The sequence below is a fragment of the Taeniopygia guttata genome, chromosome 12 (genome assembly GCF_048771995.1).
Source record: "Taeniopygia guttata chromosome 12, bTaeGut7.mat, whole genome shotgun sequence".
Lineage (NCBI taxonomy): Eukaryota > Metazoa > Chordata > Aves > Passeriformes > Estrildidae > Taeniopygia > Taeniopygia guttata.
The window spans coordinates 1,398,411-1,425,404 of record NC_133037.1 but is presented as its reverse complement, the minus strand read 5'-3'; the positions used below and the strand labels follow the sequence as shown (position 1 = coordinate 1,425,404).

The 26,994-nt window shown below is 47.0% G+C and overlaps 2 protein-coding genes across 5 annotated transcripts; one reads left to right on the top strand and one right to left on the bottom strand.

Annotated features, from left to right (window-relative positions):
- LOC100222344 (histone-lysine N-methyltransferase SETMAR) lies at positions 1-3,300 on the top strand. The gene is made up of 2 exons (XM_002187044.6): positions 1-178; positions 2,068-3,300. Exons 1-2 carry the CDS (start codon positions 62-64, stop codon positions 2,854-2,856), a joined length of 906 nt encoding a protein of 301 aa, XP_002187080.5. The 5' UTR covers positions 1-61; the 3' UTR covers positions 2,857-3,300.
- SUMF1 (sulfatase modifying factor 1) lies at positions 1,583-26,864 on the bottom strand. 4 transcript variants are annotated; one of them, XM_032750617.3, is made up of 9 exons: positions 26,615-26,864; positions 25,168-25,341; positions 23,422-23,496; positions 15,542-15,624; positions 13,692-13,814; positions 13,094-13,208; positions 12,158-12,271; positions 8,571-8,630; positions 1,583-2,745 (listed from the first exon to the last, which is right to left on the bottom strand). In XM_032750617.3, exons 1-9 carry the CDS (start codon positions 26,825-26,827, stop codon positions 2,716-2,718), a joined length of 987 nt encoding a protein of 328 aa, XP_032606508.3. In that variant the 5' UTR covers positions 26,828-26,864; the 3' UTR covers positions 1,583-2,715. The 4 variants fall into 4 exon arrangements, with proteins under 4 accessions (XP_032606508.3, XP_030138842.4, XP_072790774.1 ...); XM_030282982.4 differs by lacking the exon at positions 1,583-2,745 and adding an exon at positions 6,275-7,127; XM_072934673.1 differs by lacking the exon at positions 1,583-2,745 and adding an exon at positions 6,275-7,127 and having other exon boundaries at positions 25,222-25,341.
- Between the last annotated feature and the right edge of the window lie 130 nt (positions 26,865-26,994).

The following is a 26,994-nucleotide window of genomic DNA, read 5'->3' as shown; positions in this document are numbered from 1 at the left end:
CCGCGGAGCTGTCAGTCACCGCCTCGCCCAATCAGCGCGCGGCGCCGGCCCCGCGCAGCCAATGGGTGCAGCGCTTTGGCGGAGGGGGCGGGGCGCGGGCATGGCGGAGCTGAGCGGCGGCAGCGAGGCCGTGGCCGTGGCGCTGTGGCCGCCCGGGGAGGCCCCGCCGCCCTTCCAGGTACCGGGGAACGGCGGGGCGGAGAGCGGGGCAGGGACAGCTTCCTCTGCAGGGACAGCGTCCTGTGCAGGGAGAGCTTCCTGTGCAGGGACACCCTTCATTGCAGGGACACCCTTCATTGCAGGGACACCTCCCTGTGCAGGGACACCTCCTCTGCAGGGACACCCTTCATTGCAGGGACACCTCCCTCTGCAGGGACACCTTCCACTCCCTTCTCAGCATTCAGCTTTATTTAGAAGCCTGGAGGATGTGCTGTCACTAAATATTACATTTCACTAAATGTACTTCATTGCAGGGACACCCTTCATTGCAGGGACACCTTCTCTGCAGGGACACCTTCCTCTGCAGGGACACCTCCTCTGCAGGGACACCTCCTCTGCAGGGACACCCTTCATTGCAGAGACACCTCCTCTGCAGGGACACCCTTCATTGCAGAGACACCTCCTCTGCAGGGACACCCTTCATTGCAGGGACACCACAGCCGTGGACTCCCCATCTTCACAGTGAAGAATTTACCCCTCTAATATCTAACCTAAATCTCCTCTCTTTTAGTTTGTATCTGTTCCTGCTTGTCCTGTCACTCCACGACGCCCAGGAATTTGCTTCAGTGGTATTAGAGAGTCTATACAAACCAGACTGGAGAAGCTTCTAATAAGCCTTGAGAAAAAATTAAGCTGTGAGCCCTGTAGAGCCAAATCTCCCTGAAATGGTGGTGTGTTCGTATTTTACCGAAATGGTGGTTGAGGAACATCAAACTTGGTTTTGAGTAAAGCCAAGTGACTGAGAAGCTGATGCTTATTAAAAAAAGAAACTTGCAAATTTACTGTCATGTTTCACAACACCCCGAACTGCCAGGTACAATGTAATATTTAGTTTAGTACATTTAGTGAAATGTAATATTTAGTGATAGCACATCCTCCAGGCTTCTAAATAAAGCTGAATGCTGAGAAGGGAGTGGAAATACACCTGTGGCTGTCCTTTTACCTTGGTTTCCAAATGTAGCAGTTTCTATCAGGTTTTGTTTTGCAGCACTACGTGGTTCTATAACCATTCACCTGCTGGGGGCATCAGTGTCATTTTGAGGATATGATTTTCTACCGGAATTAGGAGGAAGGGTGAACACAACAAGTTGGAGAGATACATTGAGTATCTTCATTTTTGACATAATTGTGTATTTGAAATTCTATGGCTTGAAGACCTATAGATTAATCTTAGAAGTCACTTATTGAGCATTTTGAAGTGTGGGGAGAATTACTTTAACAATACCCTTACATCCATAAATAAATATCTTTAGTATCGCTATAAATGAAAGTGATACATAGAGTCTAATGAGCTGATTTTTCTTCTGCTGAGGATTTTTTGTGGCCAGGGAGCTATTTTGAGAATAATTAGACTATCAGTTGGGTCTGTATGGAATATCTGATTCATATTCTTTTAAACATTTCAGACAAGTTTGAGTTGGAAGTTTACAGAAAAGCAAAGTGTCCATGATGTTTGTTCTGGGATCAGCTATTTACAACACAAACTTTTTTAACATTCTGATTTCTGGTCTATATGGAATATTTGATTTGTATTATTTTAAACACTTCAGACAAGTTTGAGTTGGAAGTTTACAGAAAAGCAAAGCGTTCATGATGTTTGTTCTGGGATCAGCTATTTACGACACAAACTTTTTTAACATTCTGATTTCTGGTCTATATGGAATATTTGATTTGTATTCTTTTAAACATTTCAGACAAAAGTTTGAGTTGGAAGTTTACAGAAAAGCAAAGCATTCATGATGTTTGTTCTGGGATCAGCTATTTACGACACAAACTTTTTAAACATTTTAAACATTCTGGTTTGAAGCAGTGCTGCTGCCAAGGCTCTGACTGCTGTTGTCTCTGCAGTACAGCCCCGACAGCGTGGCCGGAGCAGACGGAGAGCTCGACCCCACTGAAGTCACCTTCCCGGGCTGCTCCTGCCGCAGCAGCTCCTGCGAGGCTCCCGCGTGCCCGTGCCTGAGCCGCGGGCACAGCTACAGCAGCCTGCGCCTCCGGCTGGCAGAGCAGCAGCAGCAGCCCTTCTCCAGGCCCGTGTTTGAGTGCAACAGCCTGTGCTGCTGCGGGGAGGGCTGCCAGAACAGGCTGGTGCAGCGGGGGCTGCGGCTGCGGCTGCAGGTGTTCCGCACGCAGAGGAAGGGCTGGGGCGTGCGCGCGCTGGAGCCCATCCCCGCCGGCAGCTTCGTCTGCGAGTACGCCGGGGAGGTGCTGGGCTTTGCCGAGGCCCAGAGGAGAATCCAGGCCCAGAGCCCACAGGAGCCAAACTACATCATAGCGGTGAGGGAGCACCTGCACGACGGGCGCGTCATGGAGACCTTCGTGGATCCCACCCGCGTCGGGAACGTGGGCAGGTTCCTGAACCACTCCTGCGAGCCCAACCTCTTCATGGTGCCGGTGAGAGTTGACTCCATGGTGCCCAAGCTGGCGCTGTTTGCAGCTGCTGATATTTCTGCTGGAGAGGAGCTTTCATATGATTACTCTGGAAGATTCCATAATTCACCAGGAGCCAGCAGAGAACAAAAACCTCTGGAGGAAGAGAACAGCCTGAGGAAACCTTGCTACTGTGGCTCCCGCACGTGTGCTTCCTTCTTACCTTGGGACAGCTCCCTCTTTTCCACACCAGCCAGTTCTCCATAGACTTTCAGCCTTAAACACACATAAAAATACTGATTTCCCTAGCAGTTAAACTCATTCTGTTCCAACAAGGAAGCACATGTGGCTTTGAGGAGCAGCACAGAGACATGGTTTCAAGAACTAACATCATGGAAAAACCTTTTGAAGGTGGATAGTACAAGGGATTATTGGAGCTTCAAGATGTTCCAATCTTGCAAATCAGTGACTAAGCCAGGCCTGGTGTTTTTGTCTGGTTTTCCTCTGACAGCTTGCTGTATGTTAAAGCAGCTCTCTCAGTTTGTACCCTTCAGAAAGAATTGGTACCTTTGGCACTTGTACCTGGACAGGACATGATAACAGCAAGGAAAGTCACCTGACAGTGGCACAAGAAAATAACACCATGAACCATGACTCTTGCAAGAAAAGCATTAGGTTCTTAAAATCCATTAAATTATTGTTTTAAAATTACTTGCTGTAATTTTGTTTTGTTCCACAAATCATAGTAGCTACTAATTATTGATGTAAAAGGAAAGAGTAGCTTTAATACTTGGTGTGTCCCATGTAGCTGCATGCCCAAAGCAGCTGTGACTGACTGGCTGCTTCACTCCCATTTAGCTTTGCTGAAGTGGTGCAGAACAGCAGTCTCTGAGGATTACAGCATCCCATCTTTTTTAATCACCTCAGCCTGGAGGCTGCTCCCATCAGAGCTCTGCAATCACAACCAGCAGCACATCTGTTACTGCCCAGCACTCAGTACACGCTCAGGAAGCAAATGCAGCCCCTGCAGCACGAAGCAGGATGATGCTGACAGCCTGCTGAAAGTAGAAATACAGAAGTGCATCCGAACAACAACAGATTTGTGTTGTGTGCTGAACAGCTGACAGATGCACGAGGGTCCTTTCAGCTGCTAACTGATGCATGTGTTCACTGCTCCAGGGCCAGGCCTGGCCGTTCCCAGCACAGGGAGAAGGTCATTCCATCTTTGCATCATCCCTGTCTGGCTCTGACAGCTGTGCAGGGCTTTGCTGAGCACCTCCTTCCCCCAGGGATGCACTGCCACATGGGCACATTCTGTAACTGCACGTCCCTTCACTTCCTTTCTGCAAAGATCAAGTCAAGGTAGCTTCACATAGGCTGGTTTTGATATTTAAGATGGATAAACTGCAATTAAGTTTTTAATCCATGTCACACTGTGCCATCAGCAGCACAAACCCTCAATTATTTGCTCTGGACAGTTGGATCTTTACCTGTTTCCATACCCTCTGACATAACACACACAAGGGAGTATATCTCATGGGGATCAGCTGTTCTGCAGGTGATCAGTAACTTCATTTTTAAATTACAGACAACTTTGATTCGAACCTGAAAGATTGATGCCACTGAAGGACTGAGCTGTCACTCCCAACTGAGTGTGCTCTTTCCCAAGGAATCCAGGCAAACAGCTAAAAACTGGGAGCTCTCTGTAATCCTGTCCACTCTCAAAGAGCAGTAATGACTACCAATATTTCAATATTCATTGGGAGATTTACTTTCCTACTGAAATATGATCAGAATATTCAAGGATGCAGCTTTGAATGAAGGTCCCCGGCTCTGGGGAGAAGGGTTGAAACAAGATGAGCTTTTTAAGGTCCCTTCCAACCCAAACCACTCTGATTAACCTGATACTGACCAGGGATAAAGGACATTTTGCTATTTACTAAACAAAATCCTACTTATGTTTGCTCCCTTGATACCAAGCAGTGTTAACCTCTCCCATTAAAGTGCCTTCCTGCTGCTGTTGGGGTTTAGACACAGCTGTAGGTTTATGTTAAGATAAACATTTCCATGTGATTTCTCTTTGGGTTAATCATTAAATGTCATTTCTGTCAGTGCAGAAACCTTCCAAAGGATTTCAGCTGCTTGTCAGAAGTAGTTTCCAGGCTGAGTGGACATTAACTTCAGTCCTTGCCTCTTCAGGTTCCTCTGTTACAGGAGGGAAACTCCCAGGATCCTGTACCTTGGAATGCACAGAATTCCAGGGCACAGCCTGGACTGCAAGGTCTCTTGGGTAGAAAGGAGTTTTATCTGGTTTTCTCCCTGAAAAGGCATCACACCAGCCACTTTCAGACCACAGGGCTGGGAGCAGATTATCCAATCCACTTCCTCTTTCCCTCCTTAGAAAAATTTCCAGATGAGTGTTACAGCATCTGCACTCCTCATTTTCAGGATGACAGCATGGTTTGTTACCTTCCTGTTATGAGTATGAACTTGGCATGATCTTGAGTAGTTAAGGAAGTGCAAATTTAAAAAAATCCAGCCACCTTTCACAGTATCTGGTCCTTGATCACAGCCCCACAGCAGGAGCACAGCTGAGCCCTCTGTCCCTGCACCCCAAGCCCTCAGCCCAGGCCAGTGCTGCAGTTCCTGGGAGTGACCTGATCCCAGTTACCTGCTCAGAGCAAACTCCCCAGCTCAGCACAGAGCAACAGTGTTGGACTGCTCAAAACAGCCACACTGACGGCCTTGCAAAAACAAAATAATTGTTAACGGAGTTCTAAACCATCCTGACAGTTATTAGTGGCCTTTTTCCATACAGCACTATACTCAACCATGCCTTGGCACTGCAGCTGCCTGGGGGAGTGGACCAAAATCCTACTAAAAAAAAATCCCCCATTTCTTTCCTAGTCAAGAAACTAGGAAAGAAATAGACTGTTGTATCTGCTGAACTTCTGTTCACTTTCTCCTTCAGACTCCTTTCAGCTTCCGAGCCCAGTCTGCCCCTCACAGCTCAGTGTGCTCTTCCAGAATTAATCCACTCAAACAGCTCAAAAGGCTCTGAGCTCCCTTTCATCCTCCCTCCTCCCTCCTCCTCTGAGTGCAATAATGATTATCAATATCTCAATATTGTGCCACATCATGCTGTGTCCTGGGATAGATTTTTCTGCTTGCTGGGCTTACCTGGACCCCACTGGAGGCTGGTGTGTGGTGAAGGCCTGCCCAGGCATTGTCCTGTGTCAGCTTTTCAACATGAAAGCACTGCAGGAGGAGCTGCCAGGTGATGGATCTGCATTAAACTCAAACCCAAATTATCTACAGCACAGACAACACTGGCAAGGACCAGCGTCAGTGCCAAGGCTTCTGTGAATCCACCGTTACATGCAGATCCTAAAACAAGGTTGCTTTCAATTGTTCCTATTTCCCTTCTCACTTGTTAAAATTCCTCTCCTTTACAGTGAGGAATTTTATTTTCAACAAAACAGTTTAGAAATTTACCCTGTTGGGTCTTAGGGCTCACAGTTCCATCTACCATCACTTCCATGACTTTTATTCAACTGTAATCATTCATTAGCTTCAGTTTCTTATGAGGCCAGTATTGTATTTTCCAAGTCCCTAAGATAAGCCTACACTGCATCCAAGAAATTCAAAGGAAATTCTGTTTTTCCATCAATAAAAGTCTTTGGCATAAACAAATGCTTCATATTTTATTCAAATATGTACAAGATTTCTAATCATCATCACCCTGAGGATCATCACCCTCAGCTGCAGAAGGCACTTCCTAAAGAGCAGCAAATATCTGCCCAGGAGAAGCCCATTTCTGGACATGATTTTCACTGCAAGTGGAATGTAACAAAAGGCAAGCTGCCTGTGGGGAGAGCTGTCATCTCCCAGCCCTCATTCCTGACTCCTTCATTGTATCTCAAAGCTGCCTACAATTTCCTAATTGCCTAGAATTTCTTTTAAAGCTGTCTAGAAGTTTATAAAGTCTTTGATTATTGCATTTGAGTGTAGAGGCTCTACATAAATAAAAGTAATTAATAAGATCTTGTCTAAAGAGGAGCTGATGTAGTTCACAAGGCAGTGATCAGTTAAGGGTTAAACTCAGTAACTCTGGAGGTTTTTTCCAGCCTAATTCTGGGATTAGGTAATCTTTGAAAACATGATTGGCATGTTTCTGCTCAGTTTTGTTCCAGTTGAATCCAAAACACCCTGGTCAGGCTTCAAATCCAGGCCAGACTCGTGAACACAAAGGTTCTCCAAAAGTGCTGTTGAGTCGTGCTGGTTTTCCTTCCCTCAGCAGCAACTCCAAGCAAGGTTTTTCCATTGTGTGCCACCAGCAAGGGCTACTGCTGATATGTTTGTTCTCCCTGGGGTGGGATGCAGCCCTCCTGTGCCCGAGGAAGGCGCTGGCAGCGTGGGCAGCGTGCTCAGCGGGGCCCCGGGGCGCTGTCGGCGGCGCAGCGGAAGCCCAGGTTGGACGCGGAGCTGTCGGGGGTGTTCTGGCTCCGAGCTGCACAGCGGTACCTGTAGCAGTAGGACTGCACAGCAACACAGAAAAGGAACTTCTTAGCACAGCTGGGGCTCCTCAGGCAACAGCTTGTTAGATTAACAGATTAATTAGTTAGATTAATACAGCAAAACGTTGCCATCGCTGTGGGACAAATCGATGAAGTGCTACGGATGGAAAATGCTGCGTTAGAAATGAGGGAGTCCTACACAGACACCAGCTGACACAAAAACTAGACTGAATGGCAAAGTGTCTGATAAAGAATCTCTCCTGCTCTGGGAAAAAGCCAAAACAACCATTCAGCTCCTCTCAAAGGCTGAGCTGTGTATCCATGTGCTAATGCCCCACTGGAATGGACAGGTACAGGCTGAGCTGTGTATCCCTGTGCTGATACCCCACTGGAATGGACAGGTACAGGCACCTGCCTGGAAACACTTCCCTGAATGAGGTGCCACTTTTGGGATGGGATGTAAAAAGGTGCAGCTTCAGGCTCTGTCAGCTCTGAGAGGGAGAAGAGCACCAGCACACAAAGACCAGTCTGAGCAGACGTCAGGCACCTAATAAAGAGCCCTTGTACTAACAGTAGTCACTGATTTTGTCTTGATACACAGCCTAGTTTTATCACCTACAAAAAAAGACTAGGGCAGACTAGAATCTTCACAAACCTTCAAAACGGGTCATTCATCACTGAAGAGCCTATTCCAGTGTTAATTTAATCAAAACTGCTAATTAACATCTGACATTGATTTCACCTAAGAAGGAAATCAGTGTAGAAAATGGGATCTCACTGTAGAAAATTTAATCTAATTATGAGAGCGATTTGCCAGCCACAGGCTTCGCAAGAGAAGAACAGGACAGCTTTAATGAAAGAGGAGATGTACAATGAGGGTTTTCAGCACTGCATGAGCAGAGTTTAAAACACCATTTGTGTCATGAACAGCCATCACTCTGTAGTGACATGCTGGCAGTTCTGAAGGATTTTCAGGTATGCCACCAACTCAGCTGAAACACTTCATCTCCCAGCCAGCTCTGCAAACACCTGATATCATTGAACCACGGAATTAGAAAGGATTTGGGATTGAAGGGCCCTTAAAGCTCATCCAGTCCCAACTCCCTGCCCTGGGCAGGAACACCTTTCCCTAGGCCAGATTACTCAGAGCTCCATCTCCTTTCTGGATCAAAAGCCATTCTTAAAAAACAAAGTCACATCCATACTTTCTACTCTTGACAAATATCACTCAAGCTCTATCATGAAACACCATTAGAAGCCTACATCAATTTTAAGTTCTGCATCTAAAACCCATACTGATCACAAAAACTTACTTGTTTCAATTCCAAGCTAAGCAAAAAGGAACATCAGGTGCTGCTCTCCATAAATCCCATGAAAGCCCTTGACAGGCTGCCAGGAAACTGTGTCAGAGGATCATGGTCAAGTGCTTTCAGAGGGAAGAGGAGCATGAGAAGAGCACAGTACCTTGTGGCACATGTAGGATCCACCCTTCTTCACTCTGTCCGTGCCTGAGGACGGCCCTTTCTGGGGAGAGGAGGACACTGGTCAGTACTCAGGGAATAACTGCTGATTTCAGGGAGTAAGGAGATGGAGAAGGAGCAATCATAAATATTCCAGACACAGATGTCAGTGGTGTCTGAACCAGACAGCTTGAAATACTTCTGCCCTACAGGATTTGCAGGTGACAGTAACTGTGCTCCCTCCCCACTGCTGCAAATATTTAATATCCCAGGTGCTGCCCACTGATAATGCCTGGGTACAGGGAGGTTCCTAAAGAGGATTTTACCAGGAAGGAAATGAGCTCCAGCTCTCCACAGTGACCACCCTGTGGCCAGTTTGGTCACACCTGCCACAGATCCCACCCCCCTACCCTTCTCAAGGGGTACACTGGTCTCCCACCCAGCTCTGCATTACCAGGGGTGATGTTCTAGAAGAATCTACCCCAGAAGAGCATTTGTAACTGAACATAAATCCCAGGGGCTGTCAGAAAACCTTGAGAGTCGATGTTGTTACTCTAGAAGGTCCTGCCTGCACTCCCTGACTTTGAGAGCTTTGTGTGAAAGTTCACCACACAAATTGCAGCAGCTTCATGTTTATTGCCGAAATTTATACCTGTGAAAAAGAATTTGGCATTTAATGGCACAAAAATACTCAAGGAAAGCCACACCCTGAGGCAGCATCTGCTCTTTCCAAGGCTGGGTGTGCCTCCACAGCACAGCCCTGCTCCCACTGTGAGGCCCCTGGAAATTATCCCCACAACACCTGCACAGTTCCTGCTCTGAGATAAGCCTCCAACCAGCACAGTCATCAACCAGCCTGGTAATCTCATTTTAAAGGAAGCCAGGAGAAAACCGACCTAAAAAAAGTTCCATGGGAACAAGACAAAGCAGAACAATGGGGCTGTGGAGCAGGATTTCCCCTAAATGCTGCAGGGCTGAGCAGCAATCTGTGCAACTGGCTCCAAAGACACTTCTATAAACGAAGAGGAACATTTTTGGTTAGGATTAGAAAGCCCTAAATCTGTCATGGGTCAGTAATTACAAAGGTCTGACCTGTACTGAGCAGTGCGTGAACCAAAGGCTCATAACTTTTTATTAACTACAAAGATCTTCCACCAGGCAAAAACCAAGCATCAAAGGTTATTTGGTAACAAAAAAAACCAACTGGAATTGACCCCCACAGCCTCTGAAGGAGGATTACAGCCCCGAAACACTTCCCCACATGGAGAATTCTGCTGTAGTGTCCTCCATAAATCTATTCAATTATAAAACATCATTCTCCTGTTTAAAATCAGTGAAGGTAAAGAGTTTATCACAAAACAATTGACAAAGATGTCAGAAAATCACAAAACCAACAGACATCATCAGCATTTCAGTGTTAATGTTTGCTTGAGCACATATCTCACTTTTAGATGAAGGAAACTGCCTTGGCTGTGTTTCCCTTCATAAAAGCTAATCACAGCCCAGCAATTAAGGTCACATTTGATTAAAACAAGCAAATCTCTGTTCTATCAGCACCATTGTTTTATGGCCTGACCTGGAGAAGTGCACCAGCTGGTACTGAAGGGGAAGGACAGCGGTGCAAAGGGCCAGAGCTGTCCAGACCTTGATCCCAGATTTAAACCCCAGAGTTTACTGTAAATTAACAAGGTTATTCTGTACTAGAATACTGCAACAGCCATACTCCAGTCTGATTACATAAGTGCTTGTGCATTCCATTGCCAAAGCTCATAAAAGTAGGATTGTTCCTTTAAAAGTTGCTAAAAAAAGCTCAGCTTTTTTTTTTGTTAATGAAAATAAAGTTGTATTTCTTTCATGACATCAAACAAATGCTTTCTGATGGTGCATGGTGATTTTCAGTGCAGAGTAACATGGTTACTCTGTTTTGAGAGAAATCAGTTTTCAAACACAGAACTGCAGCTCATACAAAAAAAAAAAATAAAATAAAACAGAGCCAGAAGTCACCACAAAATAACCCCTAAAGGGCCTGTGGGTTGATCGACCTCACACACACACTTGGCTCTCTCTGCTAAAGGATCAGTTACATTTTTAGGGAGGAAATTGTTCCCTGGCAGGGTGGGCAGCCCTGGCACGGGTGCCCAGAGCAGCTGTGGCTGCCCCTGGATCCCTGGCAGTGCCCAGGTTGGACAGGGCTTGGAGCACCTGGGACAGTGGCAGGTGTCCCTGCCATGGCAGGGTGACACTGGGTGGTGTTTAACCCAAACCATTCCAGGATTCGGTCACTGCAGTGAGGCACCTTCATTGTAATTATTTATTTGAGACATTCTGGTGTTGATGATGCCAAGGCTGGATCACTTCCCTGCTGGATTAAGGCGATGGTGGGGAACAACTATCCTGTCAATTTTGCTCTCCCAAACTCAAGAGTTTGCTGAAGTTTTAAGCCCAGACACTTCAGGAAGTATTTAAAAACTAGGTGTTGACAATTAGGCTTTTAGGGTTTTTTCATATGCAAACTGATTGTCAGAATTCGAGTCAGAACACTTCAAAGTGAATTCCAAAGGGTTTTTCTGGTTAAATGGGTAAGGAAACTGCATCTCCTCCTGTGAAAAGGTGTCCCAAAATAGCCAGGCTGCAGTTATCTTCAGAGACATTAGAACTGATTAGCACCAGATCTATCAGAGCCCAGCTCTTCAGTCTCTGCAGAGCACAAGGCAGTGTAACCTAAATATAGGATGTGTTCTCTGGGCTGAAAAGACTCTGAATTCTTCCAGAGGGTCAGGAAGAATATGTTAAGTTTTTAAACATATTTAGTTTAACACCCAAAATCTTCAAAGCAGCTTTCTAGCACTGAAAAGATCTGGGCTATGCTGGGGATTGGTTACAAGGAATGGATGGAATTCTGCACACAGATTGTTGGAGGGGTTCCATAATTGATTGTCTTGCCTTCACAAGTAATTACCAGGAGTAAAAATAAACCTGAAAGTGATTTGTAAGTTGTTAGCAAATAAAAACCACCGTATTTGGAGGGGGTTTGAGTGACAAACTCTACTTGTATTCATAAATCATGGGATTGACTCATCCTGGATAAGTGGGAGAGGAGCAGATCTAACACTGGAACTGGAATCTGCTGAGGCAGAGCATCAGTGACCCCTCACATCTCACTCTGCAGGAACCTCCATCTGCCTGCCACAAAGGAAAACAAACATTCACCTCTCAGAGCCTGGTGACTTCTCCTAAAACTCAGTTTTATCATATGGTCAGTTTAAAGCAAGCTACCAGAAGCCAGAAAGATAATTCATGATGGTTTGTTCTCTGCCTGGGAGGGGGAAAATAAGTACAGCTTGTAGCAACATAAATGAACTAAAATCCTTCCTTTTTGTAAAGAAGTCATTCCACAAATTCTTGATTTCTGTAGTATGAGGCCAGTTTGGAAGTATTCAATGCTAACCATGTGTGGATAACTAACCAAACACAAAAATTGCACCAGAGCACTGCAATTCCAGAGTGGATGAGCTGTGCCGTGATGCTCCCAAATCAGGGGCACAGAGCAGGAAGTTTTCCAGCAGCAAGGAGACCCAAGCAAACACTCACAGGGTTGTGAAGCTCCTGGGGGGAGTGGTGCACAGCCCACCAGTCCGACGTCCACTCCCAGGCGTTCCCCACCATGTTGTAGAGGCCGTAAGCATTGGGGGGAAAGGCAGAGACCTGCACAGGACAGGAACACAGCTCTGAAACCACACCAACAGCTTGGAACCCTCACACCAGCCTGCTCTGAGGAGCCCCAAAAGCAGCACCAGATCAGCAGTGCAGCCCTGGGACACTTCTGCATCCTGCATGTAAATCAAACAGGAGGGAAGGCTATGTCACCTCTGTGTCCTCAGCACCCTGTTCCAGTGGGGCACAGCATTCCTGGCTGGTTTTGGAGACTGTTTGGCACTGTTTGACCACCAGACACACCTGGCATTAGGGACTTGACCCCACTCACAGCTCCCAGATTCCCCTCCCACAAGGAAAAGCCAGGGTGGCTGCCAGCCCCTGCCTGTGCAGACTCCTCTTCTGATGAAACTTTTGGATTTACTTAGCTACCAATAAATAATTCATTCACATTCTTGATTGCCTTTAAAACTCCACTCTGGTTGTTATACTAGACAGACTCAGCCTTTCCTCAAAAGGGAAGTTTAATTTCTTTTAAATTATTGTGATTTTTGAGCTCACAAAACTGTGAGGTCAGAAGTGCAGGCAGAAAATACTTCAGCTTCTGACTACAAACTGACTGGGAAGGGGGAAAAGAGGTCAGCTCGAGAGGAACTAGAAGTTAAAATGAAAGTAATCTTTACTTTTCAATTAGCTTGTAAAAGAGTCCCTTGATAATGCTCAAGCCTGCAGTGAAATTTAATACAACTTAAAATCTAAAATGAATGTACAGGGATGGAAAACAGCCATTGTTCATCCTCCTGAAGACAGACCTTAATTTTAAGAAGATTAAGATCATTTCCACATGCTGGATTGTCTTTGAGCCACACTTACAGGTGCAGTCCCCTTGTACCCATCCTCTGCTGTGTTGTTGGTGGGGAATTCTCCCTGCCAGATATTGGCATAGTGTTGCCCTTTGGGCTGCAATTTGTTGCCCCATGGGAAAAGCCTGAGGAAAGACAAACAGAGCATCTGTCAAACATTGTTAATTAAAAGTCAGTTATACAGAACCCCAGAATGGTTTGGGTTGGGAGAGATCTTAAATCCCACCCAGTGCCACCCCTGCCATGGCGGGGACACCTCCCACTGTCCCAGGTGCTCCAGCCCCAGTGTCCAACCTGGCCCTGGGCACTGCCAGGGATCCAGGGGCAGCCACAGCTGCTCTGGGCACCTGTGCCAGGGCCTGCCCACCCTTGCAATAAATACCTTTTTCCTACTACTCCATCTAAACCTCCCCTCCTTAAGTTTAAACCATTCCATGTGTCCTGTCATTCCACCCCTTGTCCCCAGTCCCCCTCCAGCTCTCCCTGGAGCTTCTCCTCTCCAGGTGAGCCCCCCCCAGCTCTCCCAGCCTGGCTGCAGAGCAGTTCTGAGGGTAATAAATCCCTCCCTGAGTTCCCAGCCCCATCAGGGGCTCCCCTGGGACAGGTACCTGTTCTCCAGCCCCCCTCGGCAGCTGTACTCCCACTCAGCCTCCGTGGGTAACCTCTTCCCTGCCCACGTGCAGAAGGCCACGGCATCATTCCAGGACACATGAAGGACTGGATGGTCCATTCTGGGAACAAAATCAACAGCACAGGCTCCTCAGGGCACCAGGCAGCCCCAGGGCAGCACAGCACGATGTGACACCCCGACAGGGGCACACAGGAGTACAGCTGCACCAGGTGACTTCACAGGAAAGAAGTCACTTAAGGAAAGGCAGCAAAATGCTGGAAGGGAAATGCAGCCATCAGAGGGAAACAGGAGGAAAAAATAATTAGCTTCTGTTTGTCTCGTGTTGCTGCCACCTCCAGCTCTCCAGTTATTTCTGGTTTGTGGTTTCTCAAGTGCAGCACCCAGGAGGCAGCAGAGAACTGTCCACACCCTGCCCTGGGGGAATTTGGGTGCTTGCAGAGCCAAAGGAAAGCTGAGCACCTGCAGCATCACCACTGCCAACCCAGCCTGGCACAGGGCATCTGGCATCAATCCAGCCTGGCGAGGGCCACCTCAGCCAGAAGGCAGATTCTCAACAGGAACTGCACACTGCCATTTAGGGGTGACTGTTCTTCCCTCCCCTGAGGCCCCTCTCCTGCTCTGTCCTGTCCTTGCTGTCAGCTGTGCAGCTCTGAGGGAGAGGTGACATGAGGAAGAGTCTTACCAACTCTATCAGCTTGTGCAGCACCCTGTCCAGGAAACTGAACTGCAGGAATTTAGCTGGGAAGTGATTTTCCCTGGGTGCTTTAAGCAGTCCACAGTGTACAAGAGCTCCTGTCTTTAATGGGGTTTGGTTCCAGGACTGACATTAAAATCCTTGTCTCTTTATCCAGAAAAAAGAAAAAAAAAATGCCCAGTCATTCTTGCAGAAGGATCCTCCCCATCCAAGCCTCCAATAGACCAAGATGCTCCCAGAGCTGAGGGTTCAGGAGAGGGAGGAACTTCCTATAACTTCTCTTCCCTGCCCCATTTAAGAACCCAACGTTTCCCTGATAACCCATGGGGCCACTTCCCCGTGGCAGCTGTGCCAGGCCAGGTCTGCACCAGCCCAGAATTTCATGGCAGGTTTCCAGCTCCTGTCTGCTGGCTCTGACCTCAATTCCTGGCTCCCCCTAACAATGCCTCCAGCTATTATCTCTATTTTTGCCTCAGATAATTCTTTCCTTGCCCTTGGAGAGCAGATAACTCGTTACTGAGCACTTCAGCCATCAGATGATGGTGCACTAACAAAGTCCTGTCCTTAGAGGACTCAAAAACCTACTAGATCTAGGCTAGAGAGTCTGATTTGATTTCAAAATGCTGTTAGAAACTTTCACTAGCTGATAAAGTGCCAACTTCATTGACACCTGCCTAGTCAGAGGAACAGTTGCAATGTTAGAGGTCCCAAATGAAGACAGTAATTTGATTTTCTAGGCCTAAAATTCATCCCTCTTCAAAATGGAAAGCAATTGTATGAAGACAAGGATCAGCAAGTTTCAAGGTTTGTGCAGGCAAAGCGTGGCACTAACTGTAAGAAAAAGCAGAGTTTTCAAAGCATTCAGAGCTTCTAGATAGTCACACCTGATTTTTCACAGAATACAGTAAAAAATGCACAAAACTCCTCAGTCTTCTGTTGCCAGAGAAAGAGACTTCCAAATCCCACGTGGAAGAACTCACACTACCCAGACTCCTGGAGCGTGCACACAGTGAGGATTGATTCCTCCTCTCCAAAGAGGGGACTAAATCAAAGCCCTTTCCTGCAGCCCCGTTCCTGGTGGGATGCCCAGGGATATTCCCTGGGTTTATGATGGAATGGCTCTCATGGCTCACCTGCTGGAGATGCTGGAGTCAGGGCCCTCAGGGTGCCTCCAGCTGGCTCCTTTCACAGGCAGCCACCAGGGAGCAGCTGCCACCTGAAAAAGGACAAGAGCAACAGGGACGGACACTTCAATTCCAGTTCAGGGAATTTCTGAAAAGCCACCAGATCCCTTCCAACCCAAACCAGTCTGTGCCTGTATGAACTCCACCTCCTGGCTGACTTCAGTCGGATACAAGCTGCAGAGAGGAAAAAAAAATACCATTTTGGCCTAAAGAGCATTTTCACCCTAATGATTTGCTCCCTGGACTCAGTGTTTTGACACCACTGAAATAACCCTGATGATGCCCTTTAGCTGGGGGTCAAACACTCATCTTGCAACACATTTGCTTTCCACGTCATTAACCCACTCAGCTGATTTTAAATTATTTGCTCTCAGCTTCCAGAAGGTGGAGACAGAAGAACCACACAAGGGAAGTGAAGCATGAAGCCTCTCTCGTTTTTTTTGTCCCCCAGCTGGTTTGCTGGGAAACGTCACACAGCCAAAACCATCTGCAGCAATGCAGACACTGAGCAGTTCTCTCAAACCAGGAAGTCCCAAATTTGGTGCTTCAATGCCAAGAAGTTTTTCCTGGAAGACATTCTTGAAGCATTTCTTCTATGAGGCTTGCTTCAAAGCAATGCTTAACTGCTCTGATTAATATTCACTTAGAAATACTTATTTTAATAATGGGGCCTTCACTGAGGCAAAGAAAGGAACATTTATGCCACCCATCAACAGTGGGTTTATTCCAACAGCTTCCAAAACACTCCTATTAGAGAGATAATGTCTATAAAGAACAAAAATCAGAGGAAATGAGCCTGGAATGCTTTAGGAGGCAAAAAAGCCAGAGGCTGGTTAGTCCTAGAGTGACTTTGTCAAGTGTTATCTACAGAGGTAGGAAAGGTGCCAAGAGTGTTACCTTTAACTCACCAAAGCTTCAGAGCAAAGTTCAAAAAGTCACAGGAAGCTGGTGTTGAGGAGAATCAGGTCAAAGAATTTTAACAGCAGCTTTTAGGGTGAAGCTGCATCCTTCAACAGAACATGTAATTACACGTGTGTGGGAGAAAAGATGATCTAAGTCACACAGAAGTTGTCGAGAGAACTCTGGTCCAAGCTACACATCAAATCACTGCCTTGGATATTTCATTAACCAGTGCCCAAACACATTGTCCTGGGTTTAGAGCCCCTCATCAGGCTGTGCTCTGACACTCCCTGACACTCTGTCCTCTGCTGTCCTCCTCTCTGGGACCCCCCAGGCAATGACAGCTTCTACAGACCCTCTCTGCCCTCCCCAGCATGACAAGCACAATGCCAACAATGCCAGCCCCAGTTCTGGCTCGGTGTCTAGCAAAGGACATTCCCACCCCAAGCAGAGCCACCACCCTTGGCAAAAAGCATGAGGAATATCTGATCTCTCACAAGGAATTACAGCTCTGTTACTGAGCATTCAAACCCCAAAATGAGACCTCCCTGCAGATACTCTGCTCAACTCTCTCAGCACAAAAGCTTCAGAGTGACGGGGCTGCTAAACTGATACAACAGTCAAGAGGTTTAAAACTAGTCCCATTTAACCAATTCCTTGCCCATATTGAGGTTTGACCTTTAAACTATACTGAAAATAGGACAGAAATCCAAAATTAGCATTTTACAGCTATTTAAGGAAAATAAAAGAGCAGCAGAACCACTTGCTAAAGCTAAAATCTGAAAGATCACAAGAAAGATTTCGACAGTTTCTAAGCACAACATATTTTTGTAAATTAAACTGCTGGGTTTTGGATAAAAACATCTCTGCAGGAGACTGCAAAGATTTACACTTTAGACGACTTTAATTTTGGAAAACATTTTTGTGATGCAAAAGAAAAAGCAGATGCTTTCAATCAGGCTGGTTTATTTTAACCCAAGAAAAATGTCTCTCCACAGGAAAGCACTACATGTGCACAGCTCCTGGCTGTGGCTCTGCTGAGCACCAAATGGCTGCCAGGCTCTGCAGAGCAGCCAGAGCAGTCAAAATGCAGTGCTGGGACAGGGATAACAGGGGGAGAGCACGGAGAGCCTGCAAGAATTACCTGGAGACTCACCTAAGGCAGCCCCTGGCTCTGCTGAACACACCCTGAGCTGCTCCTTCGAGAAATCTCCTACCTGAAATCTACAGTTCTCTCCCAGAACTTCTCACAAGTCTTTAAAGCTTTTAATTGTTCTAAATCTAATTAGCAGAAGAGCTAATTAGGCAGAGATATTACAACATCACGGTTAATACAGCCAAGTCCTCCCTTGCCAGTAATGAGCTTAGTTACTTTCATAACACTTCACGTTCTGCTTCCCTCTGAAACATGTTCTGTGCCCTGGCAGCAGATTCCTGCTGTCCAAACTTGAATCAGAGGAGAATCCCCTTCCTTTTGGTTAATTCTTGCAGCATGTCACCTGTGCCAGGTTACCCACACCTGCAATCCTCACGCCCTCGTGCACAGGGAAACCCTTCCCAGAGCAAAGTGAGGCACAAAGGTTTGATTTGGTCTGATCCAGCTGGAAATGGGATTATCCAGCTCTCCCCTCCAGGATTAAACCTTAACAACTCCCTGTTCTGCTCCTTACAGACCCAGGCAACTGTGAAAAGAGAGCCCGGTGTGCTCGCACTGGGAAGAGCTGGAACAATTAATTCCAGCCCACGAGCTCTGAGCTGGGGCGGAGCGATTTGCAGAGCTGGAGGCTGAACTCCCACCAACAGCCCGCAGAAAACTCTCCTCCAGGTATTCCATCCTCCTTTCCACCCAGCCTGGGACAGCCTAACTTTAATTGCTCCATTACCTCACAATGTCAAGATTTTTTAAACTACTTCACAATTACCTTGAAGAAAATTCCTTCCTAAATCAATGTAGAAAAATAAAATTAAAGTGAGTTTCATTGTCAGCATTACCCTGTTGCTGCGGCTGCAGTAGGGGAATACCCCTAAAATCCACCCCAAAGCCACTCAGCCCATAGCCATAAAAGCATTTATTAGTCTTGCACTAACGTGTCACAGGCCACGTCCAAGAAAAACAACCCTCAAATTCTAATCAGATTTATGTACCCGAAAAATTACTAAAAATAAACTCAGAGTAGCTCATCTTGGCTCATGCTCCTACATTTCCATCAAGTAGCAAGTCCCCTGAAATAGCAAAGCTGTGGATCTTAACCTTCAGGCAGGCCCACAAGATGATGACAAATTCATGCTGCTGTCCAGTCATACAGCACCAAACATCAGCTTTTTTTGTGCTACAGCATTCTAATGCTATTTTAATAAAACATTTTAAAAGCCTTACAGCAGATCAGGATAAACAGCTGGAAAAAAAACCAAAAGTAAATGCAGAGTAAGAACTTCAGAATTAACTGTGTGAAAAGAGATTTTGAGTGAAAAGCAGCCCAAGTCTGGAAACCACTTTAAGAATCATTTATTAAGTGGTGGGTTCTTAAAAAAACACTCCAGTTCAGAAGCTGACTTAATAGGTTACCACTTGTTTCAATCAGATGGTGTTGAGCTCTGTACATCTTTAATATGCAAAAGGATCTTGCTAACATTGGTAGGACATAAGAAAAAAATTGTTATTCAGTAAAGAACATAATTTTTGGATGAGGTTTTGTTTTATCCATGTAAGGCAGATACACATAAATCTGACTGTTCTTCCTCCTCTAAGCCAGATCCTAAACCTTGAGCACTGATTAATGAACTACTGAAGAAAGAGGCAGACAGAAAATGGAACATTTTCAGTCGGGTGAAAATTTTAAGAAATAAAAATGATTACTGTGCAATGGATCCACTTCATTGCTCCCACAGAGAACAAACCTGCTGTAATTAGGGACAAGGACCGAGCCAGGGCTGGGAAATCCTGCCCCACACAAACCCAAACTCACAGTTAGAAGAGGATTTGTCCAGCAGGCAGCTCACTCCTGCATCAGGGGCTGGACTAGAGCATCTCCAGAGGTCCCTTCCAAGCCCAGCCAGCCTGGGATCCTGTGAATCCCGGATTTTGCCAGCTCCTGCAATTCCCATGCTATTTATTCTATCAATTAAAAGTCCCAGCTCCCCCAAAGCTCTAATTACAGAAGAATCTGTTCTCACTCTTAATTTCTAATGTTAATGGCCTCCCTCACGAGCTCAGGAACGGAAGCAACAAGGGGGTTTGTTTAATATTGAATATTATCTGCCTTAAAATCCAGTATTTTACAGCAGCTTGAAACTGCACACCAAGGAAAGGCAGCAGCTTTAAAACAGATTTGATTTTTACTTTATAAGTCATCAACTACAAAAAATATTTCAGACTTGCTTGGAAACAAGCACTTTTATGAAGGGACCTTTTCTTTGCATGAGGAAAGGCCACTGAACCTCAGTTCAGACAGTGTAAAACTTCACAGCCCTGTCAACCCTCCAAGAAAAGTAACCACAAATATGTGATGCTAAAATCCAGTCAGATTCATTAAGTGCAAGTTTTGGAATCAGAAGAAGCTTCTTTTGAGGAACTGATATTCCTGGTGAAGGCAGACACCTCTGGAAGTCTAATTTCCAGCCAACATTCAAATCTGCACTCCAATGGTCATTTTTTCCAATAACCAAGTGCACATGAGCTGTAAGGAAAGGATGTGCACAGATTTATCCTGAGGCACAAACCATGCCCTGCTTTAAACTGCAGCTCTGATAACCATGGGCTGATGTTCCTGGCAATTCCCAGGGAGAATTCTGCACATCCTTCTTTATCCCAGCAGTGGGAGTAGAGCACAAAAGCCCACAGAGGAACAGATCAACAGCTCCATCTTCCAGCTCCTTGCAGGGAGCAGCTGAAGCACTGGGGGCTGCAAGAACAGCTCACCCTGCCCACACTGGCACTGCTGTCCCACCTGCAGCCAGGCTCCTCTCTGCAGCAGCTTCAGATGTTCAGCTGAAATGCAGAATGTTTCAGTTTGGGGTTATTGTGAAACAGGCAAATTGCACAGCTCCAAACTGCAGAGATTTCCATACAAACAGGGATGAAAGCAGCATCCCACAGTTCTGGATTGGCCAGGACTGAGTGTTTGCTTGAGCTGCCAGTGAGCCAATTCCACTGCATTCCAGACCCAAAATTCCATACCCTCACTGACAAAGGCAGCACACACATTTGTATGCTCTCAGGCTCTTCAGTGCAGAATTTATCTGGTGTTGAAGCAAAAATTAATTTTTTTGCCTTCCATGATCCAAGAATAACAATGTCCCCACTACTCTGCAGTGAGCAAAGCCTGAGGCTGCACTCCTGTTCCCTTTTCCATAGTACCAGGACAACAAAGACACTTCTGCAGGGCTTGGCAAGAGCTCTCAACTCTCCTCAGAATAAAATACAATTATGGAATGGTTTGGGTTGGAGAGACCTTAAATCCCATCCAGTGCCACCCCTGCCATGGCAGGGACACCTCCCACTGTCCCAGTGTGTCCAACCTGGCCTTGGGCACTGCCAGGGCACCTGTGCCAGGGCTGCCCACCCTGCCAGGGAACAATTCCTTCCCAATATCCACCCATCCCTGCCCTCTGGCAGTGGGAAACCATTCCCTTTGTCCTGGCCCTTTCCAAAGTCCTCTTCCACCCCTTCTGGACCCTCTTTAGACCCTGGAATGTGCTCCAAGGTCTCTCCACAGCTTTCTTGTCTCCAGGCTGCAAGTGAAAAATTTAAGATGTGAAGCTCTCATAATTTTTTAAGCCCACACAAATAATTTCAGCTTCAAAGGACCTTCCCCCTCACCCTACAAAATCCTTTTCCATTAGAAGGAGCCCTCCCCTGCTCCACCAGCAACACCCTCATCTGGCACAGCACTAAATCCTCCCTCTGCCACGTGACCACCACAAACTTGGAGGCCAAAACTAAAACCTGAGTTCCCAGAAATCTGCAACAATTCCATCCTTGGCTGCTACACCCCTTTTTACTGCTTCCCTTCCAGAGGCTGAGGCCAGCCCACATTCCTGCCAGGGGCTATCTGGGAGCCCACCTCACCTCCAGGAAAGGCACACCCAGAGCTCCAACAATCACCCTGGGAGCTCAGCTGGGTCACTGCTCAGCAGCTGCCACCAGCCCCAGCTCTGCCCTCAGCCAGTGGCTTTGAGGCTCTGATAAATCTGCTTTAAGAACTGGAGAAGACAAAGTGGCCAAACAGAGCAAAACCTCCAACAGACACACCCAGCTCATAATTTATAAATTATTTATAAATTTATATATCACCTTTCCCCAGTTATTTCACAGCATGTGAAATACTGCTTTCAAAATGTACATTCCTGTTGCTCTTCCCCTATATTCACATTTGTATTTCACATCCCTGTGCTTCACCTGGAGAAAATCCTTGTCAAAACACTCCTGAGCCCCTGAGGCACAGGAAAACCACAATCCTTTCTCCCACTGGTTGGTTGGAGGGATTTGCAGTGCCAGTAACACACCAATATTTATATCTTATTTCTGCTTTTCATCTGATTGTTTATGATTGAAGAAGGTGACTTTTAACAGCAAGTTTACTTTTAACAACTCCAGAAAACCTTCACAAAGCAGCAGCCAAAAAAGACCAGTTTGGGCTCCATCCCAGGCCTCTGGCATAACACTGGTCCTGTGAGCACTGCAGCCAACTCTTGGAAATTTGGCTGACATGCTCAGGAAAGTGGCTCCCAACACACTGTGTTTACAAAATTGCCATGGCTGAGATTATAGCAGCATTCTTGGGGTTTGTTTGTTTGTTTTAAACCACAGAAACTGATTTAGGGACTTCTGCAACACAGAGCAACACAGGAAAAGGAATTTCTTCAATACTGACTGTTGGGAAGATGGGATGAGCCATTCATTTTTTTTTTTAATTTGTATTTTTTATTATTTTTATGAAGGCAAAACAAATCCATGGATGGATTTAGCATCAGTTATGCCAGTGGTGGGAACTGCAATTTAGCCTTATCTCTCCGAGTGCACAAATGCCAGTCCTGAATGAAAAGATTACAAACTGCACTTGTAATCTTCCTTCCCTGGCAGCAGGAACCCAAATCCCACGTTCTTTGCTAGTCCCTCAGAGCACACATTCACACAGGGCTTCCTGAAACCTCACATGTCTCAGGCTGCCCCTTGAAAACAAGAATCAAACTGTGCCCCATCAGAGCTGAGGGTAATTCTGACAGGAAGGGACCTCAGGAGGGGATTTTGTCCAAACCTCTGCTTAGAGCAGATCAACTCATCCAGGAGATGACAGGACACAATCTGCTCATCTGCCAGGGGCTGCAAAGAGGACCTGACCTGTTAAGGAGGTCAATGAAGCCTGAGGAAGGCTCAGCAACACATTCACAACAAAAAAAAAAAAAGAGGAAAGGGAGGGCAGGGAAGATTTATTACAGAACTTTCTTTCTTTTTAAACCAATATTCACTTTCACTCAACAGCAAAACTGGATCAGCTCCAGGAGTCAGCAGCGCCCCTCCCAGGATCACTGTGGTGCCAGGGGGATGAGGGGAGCTGGAAAAGCAGCAAATGAACACAGGATCCTCTAGAGAGGAGGAAACATCATCAACTCCAGCCATTCACAGCACAAGGAATCTTACAGACTCAGCCTGAACTTCTCAGGTAGCAAGGGGTTGATACCAATTTTTCCTCATCAGGAATTGATGTTTTTAATTGCTTTTTTTTTTTTTTTTTTTTTTAAGAAAAAGGACAAGAGAACAGATTGTAAATCCTCCCCACTTCAGTCCATGGTTCCTGGCCAAACACTTCTCCATAATTCCCATTTTTGCACCTGGTTTTGAGGACATCACAGAGTTCAGTTTTCCCTGCTGGGATTGCCAGCAGAGCCCAGGGATTGCTCAGGGAGTTTCCCCCTGCTGTGCTACTCACTGCTTGGTGGATGTCAGCCTTCACTGCTTCACTCAGCATCCCCTCAAACACAAACGAGTCACCAAACTTCTCTGCCTGTGGAAAGAACAGAGGATCCATGCATTATGTCATCAGAGGAATGCTATTCTTGGAACCACACTCAACATTCACAGCTTCGTTTTATCAAGGATAAGAAAATTCAGAGAACCACTAAGATGGGAAAAAACATCCAAGACCATCAAGTCTAACCTTTGACCAAACAAATTCTAATAGTGGATTTGAGTTCTCTTTCAAGGAAGTTGTTTTGGAGCAGAAAAGAAGGGATTTTTTTTGTCTGGATGTTGTTTTTGTTCAGCAGCCACTGGGCAGATGGCAGCTCACTGAGCTTCTGCACGTATTTTTAATTTATTAATTAAAAATGCAGTTCTGATTGTCCCAACTGCTTTCAAATGCTACAGTCATCAATCTAATATGAAAGGGCGTGTTTCATTCCTCTGATTTTTCCTTTTGGAATTACAATAAAAGACTTGAGCCTTGCCACTTACTGCTCCATCATCACTAGTACCAGGTTTTAAATTGCTGCTACAACAATAAAGAGTTACAAGTAACTCTATCATTATATCTAGCATGATAACAATCCAAAAGAATAAAAAATACAAATCATTTCCACCAATAACAGTGCATTATACCAAGAGAAAAAAGAGGGAGGAGGTGTAAGTGGAGCACTCAATGACACCAGCTGAGCCATGGAGCCTGCACAGGCCCCAGGTGATGCAGTTCTACCTGCCAGGGCTCCAGGAACATTTGGATAACTCTCTCAGGCACAGAGTGGGATTACTGGGGTTGGAGTTGATGATCCTTGTGGCCCCTTCCAGCTGAGGATATTCTGTGATTCCACATTGAACCCACCACACACGTGCTCATCCCAGCAGCTGTTTGCTACAAGCAAGTTTTGTTCCAACTCAAAATAGTTAAACCACCTTTTTTCATAATTATCTAGCCAAGAAACAGAAATGGTAGACAAAAAGCTCTTCATCCAACCAGGGGATCCTGCCTTCCAAATGAGAACCAGTTCATGGAGTGAACTCAGCAAAGTGCCTCCTGTGAGACCTGCCCATTGCTCAGGCTTTCATCTGCCTGAAAGGGCTGGCAGGGCTTTGTCAGAGCTGTGCAGGAGCAGTCAGCTGGCAGGAGGGAGCTGAGCTTCAGGCACAGGTGGCTCCTTTCTGGGAGCAACCTCAACATATTCCTAAATCCATTGTTCCCAGGAACAGGCACAGAATTGTCACTGCTGTTGCTCTTGTCTCCTCCTTAGGCACAGGGCTCTCTGTCAGCAGCAAGGAGCTGTGCTGAGCCAGCCTGCAGAGTCCTTGGCCATCTCAGTTTGTTAAATCCCTTCCCCAGATTTCTCTAAGAGAAGGAAAATCTAACCTGGTTGTACTGGTACCAAGAGATCCAGGACCCAAATATCAAAAAACCCCAAGCAAACCACCCCAAAAACCCCTGCAGAGACCTGCTGGCATCAGCCAGGCTGCAGGACAGATGTGGGTTCAGGTGGCAATTATTAAACACAACACCACCTGACTGTCCTTTCAGCCACAGCAAAGCCAGACAATTCCTCCTCCCCACTACCTCCCACAGAAACATTGGAGTGTGCAAATCCCAAACAGATTTGGGATCCCAAAATGCTTGTGACAAGCATGGTGCCAAGGCAAGGCTGGGTTTCCAGCTGGGATTTTCCAGCTGGGAGGAGCCCTGGTGCCTCACCTCAGTGACGTAGCCCGTGGCATTGACAAAGCTCTGGAAGTCCTGGTTGCTGACCTCGTACTGGTCCATGTGGAAGCTGCTCAGGTGCACTCTGCGGGCTGGCCCCTCTCCATCCTGCTGGATCTCGGGCTCCTGGGTGCCCATGGTGAACACCCCTCCAGGGATCAGCACCATCTGCACAGCAAACAGCCCAGGGGGAGGCACAGTGACCCACTGAGGAGTCCCACGCTGCTTTTACTCCTCATCTTTGCAGCTGGTTTGGAAACAGCATTTTGGCCAGCCCATTTGGGGAAACAGCAAACAGAACTGCATTTTCTGCAAAGGAGCAGAAAATGAGTTCCCAGCAGCTCCTCAGCACCTCTCCTGGCTCTTCAGGGCAGGGGAGTGAGAATTTGGCATCCCCTTACTCATCCCATTTCTGTGTTTCTTCTCCACTGTAGAGATCTCCCAGCAACACCTAAAATCCACACAACTTGGAACTGGCCCATAACAAATGCTACAAACAGCTTTTCCTTCAGACTAGCCACATCTGAAGCTGGCTGTGTCCTCCCAACTTTCTCCACTGAGAAGAATCTGAGCTCTTACAGACTGCCTGAAACCGACTCCATAAAAGGGCTTCAGGATAAATTTACTTACATTTTTTAGGACTTAGGAAATGACAATGTGATGTAAAGTTGCAGCACTTCCTCCCTCCCAATCTCTCTTCAACCCTCAGTAACTGAAAGATCTCCCTGAAGAGGTTTCCAAGCCAGGCTCAGAGCTCACTGGGCTAAAACCATGTGCAAAATTCACTCTTGCTGACTTCCAGTTCTAAAACCACGCTGGAAATAAATAAACCTGTTTGTGGGTGATGCAGAGGCCAATGCTTCTCTCATTTCTCTGCTGGTAAAGATGTTTTCTAACTGAGCATCATCAAGTTATATTGAACTCAAACCAGCAGTAATTAGCTTTCATTATCTACTGCTGGAGCTGCCAGCTGCATGAAGGGTCAGAGGATATTTTCCTCCTCCACACCCACAGTGAAGTACTCAGCTTTGTCACACAAAATATCCACCAGCGACACGGATCCCCAGCACAACGGGGATTATTCAATTCATACTCTTTAAATATTCTCCGATTTTGAAGCGAGTTCCCACACTGCCTGTTGCACACAGGTTTTCCCAAACTGACGCAGCTCCCCAGCATCACACGAGAGGCAGCAGGAGAGGAAATTCCTCATGTTTTCCTGTTCTCCCCGCGAGGCAAGAGCGAGATGGGGCCAGAAGCAGCACCCGCCCCAAGCCCAGCTCCTCAGGGGCGCGGCCCACCCGCCTATCATTTAATTTAAACCTCCCCGCAGCAGTTCCCCGGCTGTCCCGTTATCCCGGAGGAAGCCGTGCTCCACCGGGGCAGCTCAGGGAGGTCAGTCGGGGCCCGGCCCCTCAGGGGGGTCGGTCCCGCCGCTCACCGGCCCGCGCCCGGCGCTCCGCCCGCTGCCCGCCGCCGCCGAGTAGCGCCGCGCCGCCGCCTCCCGCCCGTCGCCGGCGGCCCGGCCGGCGCTGCAGCCGCAGCTGGGGGTGCCGGGGGTGCCGGGGGTGGCCGCCGTTCCCACCGGCACTGCCAGCAGCAGCAGCAGCAGCAGCGGGAGCGGGCAGCGGCACAGCCCCATGGGCGCCGCCATCTTGGCGGCGGCGGCACGTGCCGCGCGCGGTCACGTGACCGGGGGCGTCTTAAAGGGGCCGCGCCGCCTTCTGAGGGGGCGGGAGTGGGGCTGTCCCCTCGTGACCCCACTGTCCCCTTCTGTCCCTCCCTGACCCCTCGTGACCCCACTGTCCCCTCCTGTCCCTC

Coding starts and splice junctions, on each gene's coding strand:
- LOC100222344 (XM_002187044.6), top strand. CDS start 62: ATGGGTGCAGCGCTTTGGCGGAGGGGGCGGGGCGCGGGCATGGCGGAG. Junction 179..2,067: donor AGGCCCCGCCGCCCTTCCAG/GTACCGGGGAAC, acceptor TTGTCTCTGCAG/TACAGCCCCGACAGCGTGGC.
- SUMF1 (XM_030282982.4), bottom strand. CDS start 26,827: ATGGCGGCGCCCATGGGGCTGTGCCGCTGCCCGCTCCCGCTGCTGCTG. Junction 12,272..13,093: donor GGTACAAGGGGACTGCACCT/GTAAGTGTGGCT, acceptor TGTCCTGTGCAG/GTCTCTGCCTTTCCCCCCAA. Junction 7,128..8,570: donor GATCCTACATGTGCCACAAG/GTACTGTGCTCT, acceptor GTTGCTGTGCAG/TCCTACTGCTACAGGTACCG.